General features: G+C 40.1%; 1 protein-coding gene and 1 long non-coding RNA gene across 4 annotated transcripts in view; one reads left to right on the forward strand and one right to left on the reverse strand.

The window, feature by feature from the left end:
* slc13a1 (solute carrier family 13 member 1) overlaps positions 1 to 19,662 on the forward strand; it is a 51,874-nt gene that overhangs the window by 18,833 nt on the left and 13,379 nt on the right. For all 3 annotated transcript variants that reach the window (XM_008411240.2, XM_008411239.2, XM_008411241.2), the window contains 9 exons: positions 191 to 357; positions 2,843 to 2,882; positions 3,031 to 3,142; positions 3,392 to 3,549; positions 3,745 to 3,864; positions 7,494 to 7,592; positions 7,733 to 7,834; positions 9,997 to 10,088; positions 18,357 to 18,451. In XM_008411240.2, coding sequence (XP_008409462.1) covers positions 191 to 357; positions 2,843 to 2,882; positions 3,031 to 3,142; positions 3,392 to 3,549; positions 3,745 to 3,864; positions 7,494 to 7,592; positions 7,733 to 7,834; positions 9,997 to 10,088; positions 18,357 to 18,451 — 985 coding nt within the window. The remainder of the gene's footprint in view (positions 1 to 190; positions 358 to 2,842; positions 2,883 to 3,030; positions 3,143 to 3,391; positions 3,550 to 3,744; positions 3,865 to 7,493; positions 7,593 to 7,732; positions 7,835 to 9,996; positions 10,089 to 18,356; positions 18,452 to 19,662) is intronic.
* Positions 19,475 to 19,662, reverse strand: LOC103465986 (uncharacterized). Its single transcript, XR_533895.2, has 2 exons — positions 19,628 to 19,662; positions 19,475 to 19,555 (listed from the first exon to the last, which is right to left on the reverse strand). It is a non-coding gene; the product is annotated as an uncharacterized LOC103465986 (long non-coding RNA).

Here is a 19,662-nt window from a genome sequence, read left to right on the forward strand (position 1 = left end):
TCCATCCATCCATCCATCCATCCATCCATCCATCCATCCATCCATCCATCCATCCATCCATCCATCCATCCATCCATCCATCCATCCATCCATCCCTTGTGCTCTACTCAACATGTGAAATTAAACCTAGTTAAAGTGTGAACTTACGATTGCTTTGTTCCTGTTTCTGATAACATGTTGTTGCCTCCAGGCTGATGTTGGGCTTCATGTCTGGCTGTGCCTTCATTTCCATGTGGGTTCAAAACACCTCGGCAGTTACCATGGTGATGCCCATTGTAGAAGCTGTGCTCCAGCAGATCCTGAAGGCCAAGGAGTTGGGATGTAATGGCAACGTCAACCCTAACCTCCAGCTGAATGGTAACTGGATTTGCTTTAGTAAAACACAACTTAATACACTTTTGAAGAGTGAATCTGTCTTTGATTCACTTTCAGCAATGGACACAGATCTGTCAGATCTGTATCCAATTCTGTTTAGAATTTAGATTTAATTCTAAACAGAATTAAATCTGTTTAGAATTAAACAGATTTAATTCTAAGCTCTTATCTGGAAAAACGGACTTTAGATTCAAAAACAAACATTCACATACCACTCGTGCTTTAAGTCAGTCTCAACAAACGTTTGCTCTGGAAGAAGCTTCTGTCAAATACAATGGTCAAAATCACCACTTCACTCCTTCCCAAACATCTTTATACCTCTACAGGACTGTTATCTGGACCAACTGCTCTTCAGCCCCCCCTCCTCTTCCATATTTCCCTAAGCTCATTATTACAGTTGTCCTTTACTTTTTGATTCACTATTTCTGCTCCATCTTATCCTCCTCTCCATCTCATATTTCTCATTCTTCTGCTTCTCAAAATTCTCCTTCCATCTCTCACCACTGTCTGTTCATCATCAACACATTCCCTTTTCAAGCTTTTGTTAACCAGACCTCCTCTACACCAAATCCAGTTTGATCTCTCTGTTCTGCTAATCGGTACAGAACTTTTCCTTACTATCAAGCCTCTCAAGTTATGAATCTAGCCTAATTGTCCTATTTGACTTCCTTCATCTCTCTAATTATTCCACCTTCTACCTCCAACTTACCTCATCTTCTCTCCTCTGGCCTCAAGTTACACCACACACATTCCTACCAGTTTCTCTGTGATGGTGATTCTAAGGTGATGTATTACAGCGTAGTGTTCCCTAATGAACTTCTGAGGCCTGCAGAACAGCAAACATATCACATTAATTCTTCCTTGATCTTTATAATGCTTTTAAATACAGTTTCACTTATGTTTTAATGTTGTCTTCAATGTTCTGTCCTGAACATTTTAAGCCAGACTGAAAATCTCAATAACTGACCGTGGGTGTAAGAACAACTATAGTCAGCGTTATTTTCTGGGAGGTCAGGCTTCATGCGCTTTTTCCAACAATAAACCCTCAGAACTCTAGTTTTACCGTACCAGAATACAGGATGTGGTCCACTATAAAGTAAATGAAAAAAAGGTTGATATGCTGCTAAAATATTGCAAACTCACTATTGTGTGTGAATTAGTTGCCAACCAGTGCATAGCTTTGATATTTTCTCCTTTCATCAGTTCAACCTGTCACACTGGAAACCTCAGAAAAAAACACAAGAAAAGCTTTTTGCAGAGGGAAAAATTAGCCTTACCTACATGTTTCAACTTTAAATGTGACCAAAAAATAATTAAAGATATAGTAATAATGATCATGTTTGTCATGAATTGAGTTTTCCTGTGTTGTTATCTTAGGTTTCTGTGTCTAGTGAGTCTCTGTGTTGTGCTGTCGTTTGGTTCAATTGTTTCCAGTTGCTACCAGCTCTGAGCTTTGTTTAGTCAGTTCATCTGTGCTGTCTGGATTTTTGGATTATTCATCATTAAACAACTATCATTTACTACAACCTGGGTCCTTTGCGTCTGCCTCGCCACCTCGCTACCGCACAAGTCATGACAGAAGGACCCAACCAACCGTAACTATGGTGAGGAACGTGAAAAGGAACATCAACATGAACCCAGAAAGTTGGGGTAAATTAATTTCAACAATAAAAGACTATGTGGAGATTGTGGTGGAACCGTACTTCGCCCTCAGGCGCCTTGGGGTTGCCATCCGACTGCTCTTGGTGCTGGAGGGCTGGTCCACCCACCTCTTGTCCCTGGGGTTGGTGGAGCTGCAACTGGAGGAAGAGTGGGAAGACAAGAGAGCTTTAGCTTTCTTCTGCTCCACCACCCTAGCTCCGGTCTCGTCTCCTGCACCCGCCACACCTCTTCGCCCCTTGCTGCCGGTGCTGCAGACACTTCGCCTCTCACCGCCGGAGCTGCGGGCACTACTCCTCTCGTCGGTGTGGTCTCAGCTCTCTCCGCCGAAGCGGACGCAGCACCTCTTGCCGCCGCAGCAGACTCAGCACCTTTYGCTGCCCCACGATTCTTCGCCCCACGCTGCCAGCCCGCATCCAGCCACCGCTGTCTCCTCTTCTCCAGCCACAGTCCACATGGTCATGGGGTTCCAGGCGGCTAGGTTTTCACCTGGCCGACAGGCAGCAGGGCTGATGGCGTGGCCTGCCCCTGTTAGTGGGTTATCTGCCTCTCCTTGTGGTCCTCCTGAGCTCCTGAACAAATCAGAATATACAAAATGCATCTCTGCCAAATTGAGCAGTAAATGCTGCAGGTAGAAAGAAAAAAATATATAAAAATTGTGTTTGTCTAATAATCAAAGTTTGCATACTGTTCCCTGTTCATATCAAAAGGGTTTCCCATCCTTGATCATGAACAGTTTGGGACATCACCTCCAAGCATAAGAACATAATGGATCTGAACAGAAAGTCAAACTCTATTCTTTTTGCAGAAACTGACATGAAAACCGAATCAAAAAAGAAAACAATAAGGTATGTGGAGCTTTGGGAATATCAGAATGTCATCTGAGTCTGAAGTGGTTCTTTCTACCCTTAAATTCCTTCCTGCTGTATTCTGTGCTCCTGTATTTCTTTTCGTTTCATTAAGTTAAATCTAAAACCATATTGTTCTGGTTCCCAGCGATGAGAGGAAACCTGACGCTCCAGCAGAAAACTTCACATGTGTTGAGATTCAAACACCGCCCCAGTCTGACCAGTCTGACCCAGCTCAACCCCAGTCTGACCCAGCTCAGGTATAAATTTACCATCAAAAGTATTATTTCTTTAACTTCTATGGTCATTGTTGCTGCATGTATTTCAAGTATTTATGCGTTACTTTATTTTCCCCTCTATTCTGTTCTGTCTGGTATTAAGTTGGCTTGATCTGAAATATTTAAGTGTAAGAAAATAAAAAAGCAATAGAAAAATGTTTTCAAAGCATTGTATTTTCCTTCTTGTTGCTTCTGATGCTCTGTCTCACTTTCCTTCTTGCTGTCTGGAAGACTGCAACGTGCGKCCCTGCTCTTGTCAGCAGGAGTCAGCAGGACCTAATGATGTGCAAAGCAATGTGCATCGGTATTGCCTACTCATCCAACATTGGTGGCATCACGACACTGCCAGGAACATCTCCAAATCTCATCTTCTCTGAGTATCTCAATCAGTGGGTGACTGACTTCATTATATACATTACTCTTGGTTTGAGTATGAAAAAAGGAGAAACATAACAGGGCAAACCAACAGTGTATGAATAAAAGTGTTAGTGAGACATTTAGGCAAGTATTAACATCACTATGAATTTTCATCCAAGTAGTATTTGCATTCAAATGATCCATCTTAATACTGTCTTCACCTTAAGGATTTACCCAGAATGCAACTGCATCAACTTTGGGAACTGGCTCCTGATGTGCCTTCCCATCAGTGTCATCATGCTCCTGCTCACATGGATCTGGCTGTACTGGTTGTTCCTTGGCTCAGAGTAAGTGTCAACACATCATCATGATCTTAACACACATGTGGTTTTAAATCATGTAATCTAGCTCTGCTTTGTAATAATTAATAACTATTGACCCCTTTGCATGGTTTAATAAGATTTACTGTAATATCATTAGACATTTATATTCATCTTTCTATGCATCCATTTTCTAAAATGCTTATTCCTAGTGGGTTAGCTCTCCACAGGTCAATGGGTGAGAGGCAGGGTCACCATGGATAGGTTGCCAGTCCATTACAGGGCAGACATTTATATATTTAAAAATAATAATAAAAACCCCAGTGTAATGTAATGCAGTTTGAGTTGCTCTTGTGGAATTTTAGCTCTTCATAATAATGTTAATTTCTTACTGTGTGGTCTGACCTGAATTTTTACACAAATAATTGTGGTTAACCTCAGGCTGACCACTGTAATGTATGTACTTATTACTGACAGGTCATGTGGTTGTTAACCCATTTTATACAGGACAGTTAAGAAAAACAGCAGCAAAAACAAATTGCAAAAAAAAAGCACAACCTCAGTACAAAACATTTGCTTAGTTCGGATTATGAAAATGAAATTAATCAATCAATCAATTAAGTTTATTTGTACAGCACATTTCAGCAACAAGACAGTTCAAAGTGCTTTGCATGATAATAACACAAAAACAGAAAGACGTAGAACACAACGTAAACAATTGCTGGGTTTCAGACACGTGACCCGGATGACGCGCGAAATTCAGGCCAAATCTGGCCCACCATAGCTTTTTACATGGCCCTCTAGATTCTAGACTTAACACTAAGTGTGCTTAAATATTGTTATCAATCAAATCAATACAGTTTTTATCTGTTTACTTACAGATTATATCCATCAGTCCCTCCTGTTTCTTGAGAATTATTGTGGAAATTCATGCAAAATTAGCAAATCCTCACACTTTTTGCACTAATACAGTGTTTCTCAACCTTTTTCGGCCCAGCACCCCCCTAGCCTTTATTCAGGCCCCTCACCACCCCCACCAAATAATTTGTAGGTTACTTTGCACTGACCATTATTTTATCATTAATATTACTATCACTATTGTAGATGTTTTGATTTTTCTGTATTTATCATCAAAAATAATTTCCAAGAGAACAAAAAAGCCATGAGAATAGAAATTATTTTTACAGGCGTATACAAAAAATGGAATGAACATTCAACTTAAAACTGGTAGGCCTAACAGCAGCCAATCAGAGTGGAAAAAATATTCTTGTTCTTTTCCATTTTCTAGTTGTTAAATATTCCACAAAATGACCAGATTAAAGATGTTCAACATGCCAGTTTAAACTTTGAACTATTTGCAAACGACTGAGCTCTGCAACATTAAAACATGGATAGAACTGTAACTACATTAATCATAACTCTTCTTCTCTTCAGTGTTTGTCAGTTTCTGGTGGTGCAGCTCTGTGCTGCCTTCAGGAGAATGGGACATCAGAGTATCAACCATAAAATTTCACCCACATGGCATTTATTGTGCAAACCAGAGCTTTCAGTGGAAAAACTAAAGTTCCAGGTCATTTTAATGCCATACAAATATGAGACAGAAACATGGATTATATCTTTATATAGACCTGTCTATTGATTATAGATTAATAGTTTTACTGGACAGAAATGACAAAGAACAAATCTGGTTCTTAATCAAATCCTAATGAGTCAAATTGAAAGTGTCATGGAGTCATCAGCCTCATGACATTAACACTGACATGAAAAATAATATTGAAGAAATAAATATATCAAATCKAATTAAAAACATAAATAAGTGATCAGTTCTTTACTGTTATGGTCTGTAAGATATATTTATTCTCAGTACTAGATGTGGTCTCAACAAACCCATGACACTTCAACAATATTATTTTACCTTTTATCTGGAAATAGTGTCTGTTTATTCTTGCCATACATTCTCTGTATTAATTATTGCTCTAAAGGTCTTGCCATACCAGTTTATTCCTCTGTATTTACTTTAGTTTCTTAGTTTATTCTTGCATTTTGTTCTTCATTCATTTCCATTTAGTTTCCTTTGATTAGTTTTATCCTCTCTTGGTTTATTGCTATGTCCACTTTAGTTTCTTTCCTGTTGCTACATTTATTTTATCGTTTATTGACCATCAGTAATCTTCACTCATCACCTGCTGCGCCGCCTAATCGTCATGTGTTTCACATCATGTGTTGATTTTTTTCACTGTTCAGCGTCGGATTCTCTGTTTTTATGCTATAATTCACATCTAGTTCTTCGCTCCGTTTTATGTCCCGCTTCTCCTGTTTGAGTTTTGCGCAATGTTAAAGTCTCTTTTTTAAAGCCCCTAAGGTGCGCAGCGTTCGGGAAGCGTATCGATGGGGAAAAGGCAGACTGACATAAACCTTTTAAAACAACGGAAACAATTCTGCATTCTGATTATTGAAATTTTAAAGTGCTGTGTTGTTCTATCACCCCGTTTCATACCGGACCACTTACAGCACCGTGTTAACGCTATAAAATGAACGCTCTCTATCGTGGTATCACCCGTGGAGGGATTTCTTTATTTCTTTATTTAAATGGGTTCATTTTTCAGAGGGATACACAGTGAGGGTGTCGTGATTTTAGCTACCAGTAGCAGGAGAACGGAGCTGCGCCAAGAAGCTAACAGAAGCTACAAACACTGAATAGAAGAAGAGCTGCCATCGATACAGTTGCAGCCAAGCATGATTTAATGTTACACAATACAGTTTTACCAAGTTGCTCAGTCTAAACTGACATTGTTGTGCATTTAAGGTGTAAAGTTTACCTTCGACCAAACGCCCCCCAAAGGCATCCCAGCGCCCCCCTTTTGTAAAAATGTCTGGCAGCACCCCCTGCCGTCCTCTGAACGCCCCCTGGGGGGCGGTACCGCCCACGTTGAGAACTGCTTGGTTGATTCAGTTATATGTGCATTTCGGTTGTATCTGTTATTGCTTTGCGGCAGATAGAGTAATTAAGGGTATGCGCTGCTGGTTGCCGCCATTGTGTAGATATTTATCTGGCCACATGATGGCGCCAAAGTGCTTCTTATGTTGAATTTGTTGGTTTTCACTGAGTTTGTATAAGTTGAACCTGTATTGGTGTAATACATTAGCCTAATGGCAATTTATTGTTATTGCAGACTGCTGGCAACACTGAGTATCAAGGCAGAATAAACCAGCTCACATCTACAGCAAGTTTTGGTCTCATGTCCTCCTTCCTGTATCCTGACTGATACACCATCTTGTTTGCTGCAAATACCTAAGAACCTAACCTAATTTAACACCCTTGGTTTAGAATGTAATAATAGATATTTCATCGGAAACAACTATATGTTGCCAGATGAAATACGATCTGACTGTGATATACAAGCAATACATGGTTTTAAATATTAATAGCCTTCTGTGTAATTGCATCAATTATTTTGGGAAAGACTTGTAGTTTCTCTTTAACTTTTGTGAACAGCAAAAGTTTGCAGCTATGACACAATAAAGATAACGCTGAATAAGAAAAACTGTGTTTTTTTCTAAGCCTGGAAATTAAAGTACATTTTAGGGATTCAACTAGCACTCTAATTTCTTACAATTTGTAATTCCTAGTAGACATTTACACCCTGTCTCCATAGCTTCACGTTCCTGTGGCAGTGTGATGGAGTGCAGTCTGAGAAAGAGAAAGCGGCAAGAAAAGTTATAGAGGAAGAATACAACTCATTGGGAGCAATCAGGTGATTACTTGGTCACTCATTCATATACTCGTTCAGTATTATTTTTTTTTGTATTACTAAGGCATGGTACATAAAGAATCCTTGCAGTTAACTACACATTTCATTTCATCTATGTGTTATAATTGATTTTATCTATCCAGGCCTCAGGAGATCTTTACTGGCCTGGTTTTCCTGCTGATGGTGTTGTTGTGGTTAACCAGATCTCCAGGTTTCATGCCTGGATGGGCTTCTCTCTTCCCTCAGTGAGTCACATTTATTTGCATATTTTAATTCATATGTTCTATATATTTTTACACATCTATATTAAATCAGAAGTTCAGTCACACCTTGACTTAAGTAGAAGGCAACTACTTGTTTCTTGATCACATCTCACCTCTCAACCAAGCAGCATTTTCATTTGTGAACATTGTTGGAAGTAAAGCTGAGAAAATGCTGCAATTTTAGTCACCGTGTTCAGCTTCAGCTCCAACTGTCCAGCACCAGTGCAAGGTTTGATAATTCACAGCTCACAAATCATGGATGTGACTTGACTGCTCACACTGCATCCCATTTGACTCTTAAATTCATCCCACCAGGTGTTAATGGTAATAAAGCATCAAAGAAACAGTATGACACCATTACCTCACTGCAGATAAAGCACCCCGAAAGCATTTTACGTGGTTAAGGGAGACTTTAATCACATTAAACTGATGGACACTCTGCTCGGTTTTTACCAGCATTCTGGTCTGTGTGTACACTAACATTCACAGTGCATACAGAGCTCTTCCTTTCCACCATCTTGGCCTTTCCAACCATATTTCTATTTTGGTGATACCAGCATATCGTCTGGTGGTGAGAAAGATAAAGCCAACAAAGAAGACAGTCGCTGTGTGGCCCAGGGATGCAGCCTCTGTGCTCCAGGACTGTTTTCAGCGCAAAGACAGGCAGGTTTTCAGAGAGGCGGCTACTTATGAGGGAGAGATGGACCTGGAGTACACCTCGTTGGTTCTGGGCTTTATCTCCAAATATACTGATGAAGTTCCCACCACCAAGAAAGTAACTTTTTACCAGATCTGACTGATATGCATCACGAACAGTGATAAGTCCAATTACAGAGAGGAAGTGGGACAACTGGTGCAGAGACAATAACCTCTGCATCAATGTGAAGAAGAAGATAGAGGTGGATTTCAGAAGGGACAAGGATCCTCCTTCATCCCCTGTACATCAGAGGAGCAGCTGTGGAGGTGGTTCCCAGCTACAGGTACCTGTGTGTGGATATATTCAGTGACCTCGTCACCTGGAGTACTAATACCTCCCATCTGGTTGGGAAGGCCCACCAGCATCTCTACTTCCTCAGGAAGCTGCAGAGACCTGGACTTTGAACTGAGGAGCTTCTGTTGCTGTATGATGGAGAGTGTTCTCTGCACCTGCATCACCGCAGAGTCTTCCAGTGAGAGGAATGCTCTGCAGAGAGTGGTCAAGGCCGCACAGAGGACTGGGGGGAGCAGCCTTCCATCTACCATTGTTCTCTACATATCACAATGCAGGAGGAGGGCGTGCAGCATCATGAAGGATTCCACCYATCCTACATACAGACTGTTCATGCTGCTCCCTCCAGGCAGGACACTGAGGAGCATCCAGAGCAAGACCACCAGAAACAGTTTCTGACCTTCAGCCATCAGACCGCTGAATTGAAACTGCACTTAATTCAGCTAAAGCTTACTTTTTGTAATTAATTTTATTTATTTATTTACACACATATGTAGTATAGAATACTCCATTACTTATTCATTTGATTTCTTGGTCTGGGACCTGAGTTTGAATTTTGTACCACAAGCAAGCAATTGCAAAATAGTATGACAATAAAAATCCTTTAATCCTTGAGTCCTAGAATATGGAACTGCAAAGAAGACGAAGGTAAACCTGGGAAAATTAGAGAAAAACAAAGGTGCTTCATTGGCAATCCTTGTGATTCTGTTTTGAAAGTTGTGTATTTAAAAACAATGTCTTTATGCTTCTGCTTTCATATTGGTGCAAGTGAAGTGTGAGAGGTTAGGAAAAATTTGGCTGGTGGTGCTATAACAGTGTGATACCCTCATAAAGGGCAACCAGAACTTGAAACGGATTTGATTTTCGTGGGACTGTACAATTGCTGATAAGAGTTGATCAAGAAATCTTGATCACTTCTCATTGCCCCTTATATATTACATGACTTTAAAGACCCTCTCAGTGTGACTGTTCTGATTACAAATTTTTAATCTGTTTTTCCAACCATGCTCAGAACTGAAGAGGTAATAGGCGTATGTCTTCTAGAAACAAAAAAAAAGGTTTAGTGGTCTTCTACTCAAACACTTATAAAGTTATAATGTCCTGGATGAATGAGAATCTACACCAAAATTAATTTATTTCTTCTTCACTTTGACAGTCACTCAGGCTATATCACGGATGCTACTGTGGCCCTGCTGCTGGGTTTCTTGTTTTTTATCGTCCCTGCCCATGGACCTGACAAGAAATATGGTAATAGTATATATTGTTAAAAAATTAATTAAGAGATTGTACAAATATAATAATCTTTTTGGAACATATTTACATAAATAGCTGACTTAGTCATGGTTGGGAATTCTACTTAAATGATCTTCCAAAAGAAAAGTCAAGCTGCTTCTGTGAAGTACAAGCTGATGTACCTCTGTGAAAATCTACCAAGGATAAAATAAAAAGTAGCCAAAATTAATAGAGCATGAGTGTTAATCTCAAAACTAGTTGTGCTGACTTTAATACAAAACTTTAGAATCCATATCCTGACTTTCCTGCATGCCAGAATATTGTTTAAACGAGACAAATATGATTCACTTATATGACAAACTGTTAGATTGTAGCCAATAGATATACTATATTGCCAAAAGTATTCACTCACCTGCCTTGACTCACATAAAAGCTTAAGTAACATGCCATTTTTAACCCATAGGGTTCAATATGATGTTAATCTACTCTTTGCAGCTAGAACAGCTTCAACCCTTCTGGGAAGGCTGTCTACAACGTTTAGGAATGTGTTTATGGGGATTTTTGACCATTCTTCCAGAAGCACACTTGTGAGATCACATACTGAAGTTGAATTTGAAGGCCTAGCTCTCAATCTCCACTCTAATTCATACCAAAGGTGTTATATTGGGTTGAAGTCAGAATTCTGTATAGACAAGTCAAGTTCATCCACACCAGGCTCTGCTATCCATGTCTTTATGGACCTTGCTTTGTGCTCTGGGCACAGTCATGTTGGAAGAGGAAAGGGACAGSTCCAAACTGTTCTCACAAGTTTGGGAGCATCGAATTGTCCAAAATGTATTGGTATGTTGAAGCATTCAGAGTTCCTTTCACTGGAACTAAGGGGCTAAGTCCAGCTCCTGAAAAACGACCCCACACCATAATCCCCCCTCCAAAAAACTTTACAATTGGCATAATGGAAAGACAAGTGCCGTTCTGTCCATCAGAACCATCAGAACTTGTCCATCAGATTGCCAGATGGAGAAGCAAAATTTATCACCACAGAGAACGTGCCTCCACTGCTCTGGAGTCCAGCGGCGGCAGGCTGTGCTGAGACTTTGGAGGGGCAGGGGCTAAAAGTAAAAAAGGGTACATTGAACAAAATCTTAAAACACCGTTCAACGGGGGTGCCCAAACTTTTTGAGACTAAGATCTACTTTTTCTCTCACCAGCTGGCTGAGATCTACCTCATGACATGAAGACATAAAAATTGAAAATGAAACTCCTAGTGACTTATTTTATATGCAAATATCCATCAGTTATAGCAGACATAGAGCAGACATAGGGATTCGGAGTTACCACAGCAACACAAATTGGGTAAAAAGACCCCCCAAAACCTCATTCATTTCAATGGAGCGAGATCCTAAAAATACAGTATTTTTGAGCAATAACTGTGTCATCATAAATTCACGTAGAAATGTCATTCAAACTTCAGTTTGTAGATACGCCAGTCATCTTATCTAAAATGAAGACGGTATGTTGGAAAGTTAGAGTGTGACTGCCTCTCCACTAGAGTGTGGGAAAGAGTGGATTTCTGACCCCAAAATAATTTCTTAACTTGCCCTCACGCCCACAAATATCGCCCGATTTGCCTAAAAGTCGGTCAGGAGGTAGATACGCATGCCTGCTCCGGTAAAATGTTTTCAAAATTTCCCTAAGGTTTACGGTTTTCTCTCCAGGTGCTTTCGACCGATGTGGCGCGACAGGATAAACTCATGCTCAGACCTATGTTTTTCCATATATTTCTGAAAAATGTCAGACTTGAGTGCACATCATATTTCTCTCATCACTGTTAATACTGTGAGCAAGGTAGAGACATGAAACGCGGGAATATCGGAGACGACAAACAGCACTCTCATACGCTTTGAACGGTTTTCGAATATGTGTTACGGTTCCTGAACGGGAAGGAGTTGTTCAAAGTGCTTTTTTTGTGAGAGAAATGCTTGTTTCAAGCAGAGAATTCTCTCACCCTCTGTGCCACCAACAGGTGCAGGGAATTAATTACCATAGCAACGGAACACACCAGAGGAGCTGCTTAGGACTACAAACACGCCATCATTGTAGTTCTAACTATGTCTGAACACTCAGATCCCGTTTACACGACAACGGATTCGGGGGAAAACCGAAGAGTTTTGTTGCGTTTGTAGTGTGCATTTACACGAAACCACCGAATGTTTTCTCTAACAACGGCACAGATTGAAAACGGGTTCCAGAGTGCGATATTTCTGAAACGTACCGTTTTCCGTTGTCGTGTAAACCTAGAAAACGGATCTTTTCTTCTAGAGAATCCCCAGCTCATGCATAGTATGACGCAAAACATAGCTGCTTCCTATAATCCACAGAAGAAGAAGAAGAAACTACTCATAATGCTGGTGTTACTGTTTCCCCATCAGATTCGGTTCCCTCAGCGTCTCTTCACCGCTCCGCACCGCCCAGGTGGCAAAATACAGGCTGCTTGTTCAGCGCTCTTATCTAGAGAACTACGGACCAGGACCAGCCCGGCTCCAGACGAGTTTATCAGGGGGGCATCGACTTATTTTGGGGGGCAAAATGAGTCTACGTAGCTGAACATAGACAACAACACCAGCAGCCTACAGGCTACTTGTTAACAAGCTTAACGTGCTGTATTGATATTAGCTAGTCATCTTTTAGCTACCATCACCTGCATCCAACAGCTTTACTCAACTCAGTCGGTTAGTTCGGGGAAAAAACTGTGCCAAGTTATTTACGTTTTGCTGGGTTGCTGCCATGATTCTAACACACCTGCGCAGCAGCATCAGGTCTCCTTCCTGCCTCAGAGGTGTAAACCCAGTGCGAGCGTCTCAGCTTTCATGTTGCGTTTGAAGGCGGCTCGGAAAAACAAGTAACGACTTGTTAGCAACGGATTAAACTGTTTTAACTGCTGAAAAAGGTAACATGGGACGTGCAGGAACTCCTATTTTATCAAATTGATATAGGAATAACAGACTGTTGGCCATTCCCAGGTAAAAACAATAAACGGCTTCCAGTCCAGGGCCGCTACAGACACCGTGAAAGCTCAAACAAGGTGTTTCAGCAAAGTTATCCCACTCTTTCCAACTGCATGCGCCCTAATCAGACGCACACAATGCGTGTTCTCTCACGCAAATCCACATGCTTTCAAGTACAACTTTTTTTTAAACAMATGCGCACTTTCAAAGTTTCAAAGAACCTAGCACCAACTAGGCGCAGCGAGAGCATTACACGTTTTCGATGTGCACCGTTACTGTGTAAACACAGATCGTAATTAGAACGTTATCGTGTAAACGATCCAACAAAAACGGAACAAAAGTGCCGTTTTTGTTGGATCGTTGTCGTGGAAACGCCCCCTCAGTTATTAACAGGAGGTTGAGCAGAATGTCAGAACTACAWCATGGCGGAACTGTCTGTTACTAGAGAGGAAGACTTGGCTGGTATTGAGAAATACTTGTGTTTTGAGCATTATATAACTAATTTAACCCAATCATTATTACACATCAGTTTAGTGTGGCCATTTCAAATGAAGCTTAATAAAAATTTCAAAATAAAAGCCTCAATAATCCTCTCAGGTAAGTGATATTACTTTTATTATCGTTTCCCCTCAAATTAGTTATTATATTAGATTAGAAGATAATATAAGATATAATATTAAATTGTTTTCAAAATGTTGCTAGGGATTATGGTTTTTTGTCAGGGTCCTTCAGACCGACACTGAGTGTCTCAAGTATAGAATGATCCCAGGTTCTCTCGGCGGGCCACATGTGGACACAAGAAACACAACGTGTGTTGACGTCACAAAATTGCAGAGTTTAATACAATAGGAGAGTATGAAATTACAAAAGAAACTGCAGAACAACAGAGACATACATTCATTACCTGAGACAAAGAGGATAGAAAAAAGCAAAGACGCRTCTTTGGAGAATTGTAAGAACAAATCTAATTTGTTACTTTGTGTAGAAAGTTTTATAGTCAAGATTCAAATAAGGCATATCTTTGCTCATCCAACCAGGAGCTGTCTCTGACCCTCTCTAAAGCCATTTGTTTCCAAGATCCAACACTACTTGTCACCATTATCTAAACAGAGTGGAAGCAGAGCTTCTCCCGAACTCCTGCTATTTTAAGGCTATCTGGGCAAAGAGAAACGAAGAAAGGCATTTCACAGATAGGTGTGAAATCTGGAATCTCTCCTGCTTTTTCCCCACACAGATTCCTCAGTAACAAACTTAAAATCCTGTAGTGTTGAAGCAAAGGTTTATCTCCACAAACCTCATTTCATTCTTCTGCATTCAGCACCTCAAAAGGTTGAGTCCTGCCATAAACCAAAAGTGATACATAAAATCAACAGAACAGAATGGGGTAAAATTCCTTTTTCTAACGTATCAAATATAATATTCAATTCTAAGTATAAAAGTTAACACAATCATTTTCCAAAACCCCATTCACCATAAACCTGAGCAATTTTCTAATACTAAACCAAAAATTTTTATTCACACAATTTTCATTTGATTCTGATATAGCAAAAGATAGTAAAATTTTCAAAATACATTCATCATTGACTAAATTAGTAATTCTAAAACTAGATAATAAAAATTTTCAAAGCATGCTATTAATAACTAGGAAAAATGTCTTACAAATTAAATGGTAGTGGTTATAAACATTCTATGTTGTATAATTTTTTTTACACCATCCCAGATGTTCACAGAAGACTTCTGATCTTCCATGAACTGGGCAAACTTCTCTCTCCCATGGTGATCCAAGTAATACTGCCTTCCGCCTCCCTGCATATGCTAATTTAATGGCCCCCTGTCCTTTTTTATAACACAACRGGGGTCTCAGTGGAAGTTCTCCTGCAGATCTCTATATTCCTTTCCGTAATTTGAATACTTACCAGGCAATAGTTTTAAATCACTACCACAAACCTGATCTAAATTAAAAAATTTGTTCAATATACCTTTTACACATGCTGTAAGATTAACTGTATTAAACACTAAAAATAATCATTTTTCTTCAACAATAGTCATTTTGGAGAAAGTATCAACATCAATATTTCCACTAAATAAGAGATGAAAATAAATAGCATGTTTGATAGAGGAAAAGCCTTTCAGACTGTGCTCAAAACAAAATGCCAGAAAGCACCAAACGTTTAAAAAAAATTAGACAATTTAATTTCACATAATTATTGTGAAAGAAGTAATTTGTTTTTTAATTAATGGAATATATTTGTCCTATTTTTGTTGTGATTGGCATATACTCACAGACAAATTAGGTAATTAGTCTAAGTTTGATATATTTTGAATGTTCAGAAACTACAATGGCTGTAAAGAGCCACAGAAAAGGTAAATAAAGGTTAGAAACATAATATTCAGTTAGTTACAATATTAGATTTTCAGGCATGATATGTATTTTTTAATTATTAATAAGCGCTCCCCTGAACACAGCGGTGGTTGATTAGCTAATTTAAATTCCTGCTAGTCAGTCGGTCTTTGAGTTGGCTTTTTTAAATTTAGGTAATGGAACCGAAACGCACAGAATTGCTCAACACCTTGTTGAAAAAATAATTACTGAGATTATTATTTTTGTTGGGTCATTAATTTGAACACGTTTTATTAAGTTTCTTTTCTTTAATAAAGTTACAAAYGTTTTGGATCTTAGTGATCAGATGACATGCTGGTCTCAGCCTCCTGGCGGCTTTCAGTTTGTCATCTACTCCAGAATCCAAAGAAAACCAAAAACAACCCAAACAGGGTGGCACTGGACAGGGGGCAAGAGTCCAACGGAGAACACAAGGAAATAAAATAAACTCAGTCCAAAACAAATCAGCATGGTCAGGGTGGGACCTGCTGTGGAAGGTCTGGCGGGCAGCAGTGGCTGAGGAAGGTCCGGTGGAGGATGACGGAGAGCGGAAGATGGGAATATCCATGTTTCGCAGATTGCAACAGAAAGAGCTGCTTGGCAGTGCCACTCCACCTCCTCCATGAGCTCTGTTAAGTCCATCCAGGGGAGACGAGGAGACCAGTCCCACAGAGTGATGATACAGTTGGTGGCTACATAAAGTTGTRTCTTGGTGGAGCAGGGTGAGCCACTGTATCGTTGAATTCTTTGACAGTCCATCTGAGGTGTTCAAAGTTCGCTCGGTCCATATTGTTAGTTTCTTTTCTTTCTTTCCTTTTGCGGTCCGGTCCTTCACCTGAAGCCGTTAACATCACCTTTGTCTGGTCTGGTCCTTCTGTCATGAAATGGACCTAGGTTGTTGATGAAAAATGATAATTTTAATGATGATTCTAAGTATGCAAAGTCCAGGTAGCACAGGTGAGCAGAGAGGCTAGAAGCTCAGATGCTGGCAGCAATTGGTGGTACACACAAAAGGACATTGGACATTTGACACGACATTCAACAAGGACCCAACAGTGAACAAGAGACACAGGTGGGTTTAAATACACAGGGAAGGTAATCAGGGGAAACAAGGGACAAATGGTGGCAATCAAGGGGAAGACAAGACAACACAGGAACTAATTAACACAGAGATTACCAAATCCTTACAGATATCAAGGCAAAGAAAACTCAGTAGCTGCTGGTAGGGTCCCTCCAGACATTCAGAGGCTGAATTAAATTTTATTTAATGCATTCAGCAGAGAAAAAAATTATTGTACATTTGAGATTTAGTTAGGAAGTTTACTTTGTAAAACTGCAAATATTCATCTGGATAGTTTGTTGTGTTACCATGGCTACAATATGGTGTAATCTATGTGTAAGAGCTGAGTTTGTTACAGCAAATAATAACCAATAGTCAGTGATTGATTTTAAACTCAGCCAATTTATGGGCTCCCTGTCATGGATTTCACTAAATCTATATTTAAACACTGTTAGTGATGCTGAGGTTCTTAGTAGAAAGGGCTCGGGGAGCCTAAATCATGATTCTGTTTAATTCCCCATATTACCTTRGGCCGAGACCTGCATGAACAACGAGCCGCTGCGCATCTCTGGAATCTACCTGGAATCCCCYGATAGCCCCTATGCCAGTCTGCCCTGCTTTTGGGACACAATGATTTATTTAATTGTGGCATGTTTGTTTGTTTCTGTGGTCCAAATAGTTGGTAAAGTATTTTTGCTGATGTTTACATGATATTTTGAGAATTCCAAATGCTATGACCTGAATCTTTCTTTAGCAGTTGAGCTTCTGCAGCAACTTCTATTCACAGTTGCTCACCTTGAGCCCAGATACCGTCAGTGGTGCGAACCGCCTGGTAGTAACATTAGGTTAAGGTGAAGCAGAGAGCGAACAGAGTGAGCAGGTGGTACTGGGGGTCTGAGGTCTGTTGCGGTGGCAGTCGCAGTACCATTTCTCTATATCAGGATATCTGGTTCCGGTCCACACAKTGGGACCGATTCAGGCTGTCTGTAGCGAACTGGGCATTTAGTCCAGCACTGGGGAAGTTTTCTCTGCAGCTGAACCATTTCTGTGTTTAGGAAAGAGGGGAGGCTTTCTGCTATTCCGAGGACAATTATAAAAAAATAAAGACAGTTTTTTTAACTTCTACCCGACAGACCTGTTTTTATTCACAAACAACGTATGTTGAAAATAAATATCCTTGCCCATAATTTGATAGTTAGAGGGTGCAGATCCACCCCCMTCCTCACCATGTGCCCAGTGTCTTAACAACATGGAGGCAGAGGAACTGAGAATCCTCATTATGAGACCAAGTCATTATTAGACTGAGGGATGCCAGACCAATTTATTTTTACAAAATTATTATATTTACCTAAACATTATTGTTGAGGGACACAGGCAGGCTCCCGGCACCCAGGAAAAAAAATGTAAAAACAAAAAACAAAGGGCATCAAGGATAAAAGGGGCAGGTTCTCAAGCCCACTCCGCTGACAGTTGGTAAAGCTCAGTTTCACACACCAATTTCCACTTTTCCTGCCAGCAAAGGGACATTCTGCCTCCCAATAATAACTTCTGAAATCAGCATGCACAAGCTGCCTTTGGCTGTGTACCCCACATGATCACAGGGATACACAAAGCCTTCCACCATTTAAATGTGATAATTATATAGATGGGACTTCCAAACATATGTGTTTAAAACACGGAGTGCAAAACCAAAATTAAATCAAACTCTGTGAAGAGTATTAAGCACATAAATTCCATTCTTGATGGTAATATCTACTTGTTTCGGACCGTTAACTGTTTATGTAATATTTTGTACATATTACATAAAAATATAACAAAATTTTTCTCTGCTGATACAGAGGCCATGATCTCCTGGGAGGAATTTCAAGCCTTTATGCCATGGAAGGTTGCCCTGCTGGTTGGTGGAGGATTTGCACTCGCCGAAGGAGCAAAGGTTGTGTTTACCTTTTTGAGTGAAACAAATGCCTCAAATTCACCACAATACATGCCGATGATACCTCAGCATATTCAATGTACTAATACTCACCATAATTATAAATTAATCATTGACTTTAGTCAAAAAGGGTATAATGTTCTTTAGTTTGTTTAGCTGAGCTCAGGAGTGTTCTGAGCAGGGGTAGCATTAATGGAATATTTTCCTTATTTTACCTTTTTTTTAGACAACAGAGAGATTTGCCCATCTGTCATTTCGACAGTATATAATTGTCACATGTGCACCTCGACTGGTGCATATGGGCAGATATTATAAGCTGAGCAGAGATTGTTAAAAACATAACATTCAATCTGTTACAATATTAGGTTTTCAGGCTTGACATTTATTTTGCGGTTATTAACAAGCGCTCCCCTGAACATAGCGGTGGTTGAGTAGCCAATTTAAACTCCTGCTCTGCTAAGTCAGTCGGTCTTTGAATCACCTTTTTTTCTTTTCTTTTTTTTTTAGATAATGGAACCGAAACGCACAGAATGGCGCAAAACATAGTTGAAACAATAATTACCGAGATTACTAAGGGTAGGATTGGGGTTTGTTGGGTCATTAATTTGAACACATTTTGTTGATTTTTTTCCTTTATACAGTTACAAACATTTTGGATCTTAGTGATCAGAGGATGTGTTGGTCTGCTGAAAGCTTCAGTTTGTCACCTACTTCCGAGATCAACTCAAACCCTTCCGCGATCAATGTATTGAGCACCCCTATTGGTTAAATATGACTGTAGTTGGAAAACAAACATCAGCGTTGGCTTACCGTGCAACCTCTGGGCAACCGGAGGATTTCTGCACGGACAGCAGTGGTGGATGTCTGGTAATGAAAAGATGCCCTCCAATGCAGATCTACAAGGTTTGCCACTCTCATTCTCTCAGCTCAACAAAAWCAATTTGTTGAGCATCTCTATTGATGCTGTCATGGTGGTGTCGAGTTTCCTAACCCACATGCAGAGAACACTCCAAAGACAGGAAATACAATGATGTGATTTATTTACAGTGAATGCGAACAAATGTGAAATCTAATCCAAGGTTCGTCTGGCAGGTCTCGAGGCAACTAGGGGGGGACAGAGATGGTTAGTCGGGATCCAGGAAATCTTGCTGTTTGGGTGGAGGTTGGTGACTGTACCTGCTTGGGGAGAGTTTTGGGACCGGGGGAGGACC

Source organism: Poecilia reticulata, linkage group LG6 (assembly GCF_000633615.1).
Source record: "Poecilia reticulata strain Guanapo linkage group LG6, Guppy_female_1.0+MT, whole genome shotgun sequence".
Taxonomy (NCBI): Eukaryota; Metazoa; Chordata; class Actinopteri; order Cyprinodontiformes; family Poeciliidae; genus Poecilia; species Poecilia reticulata.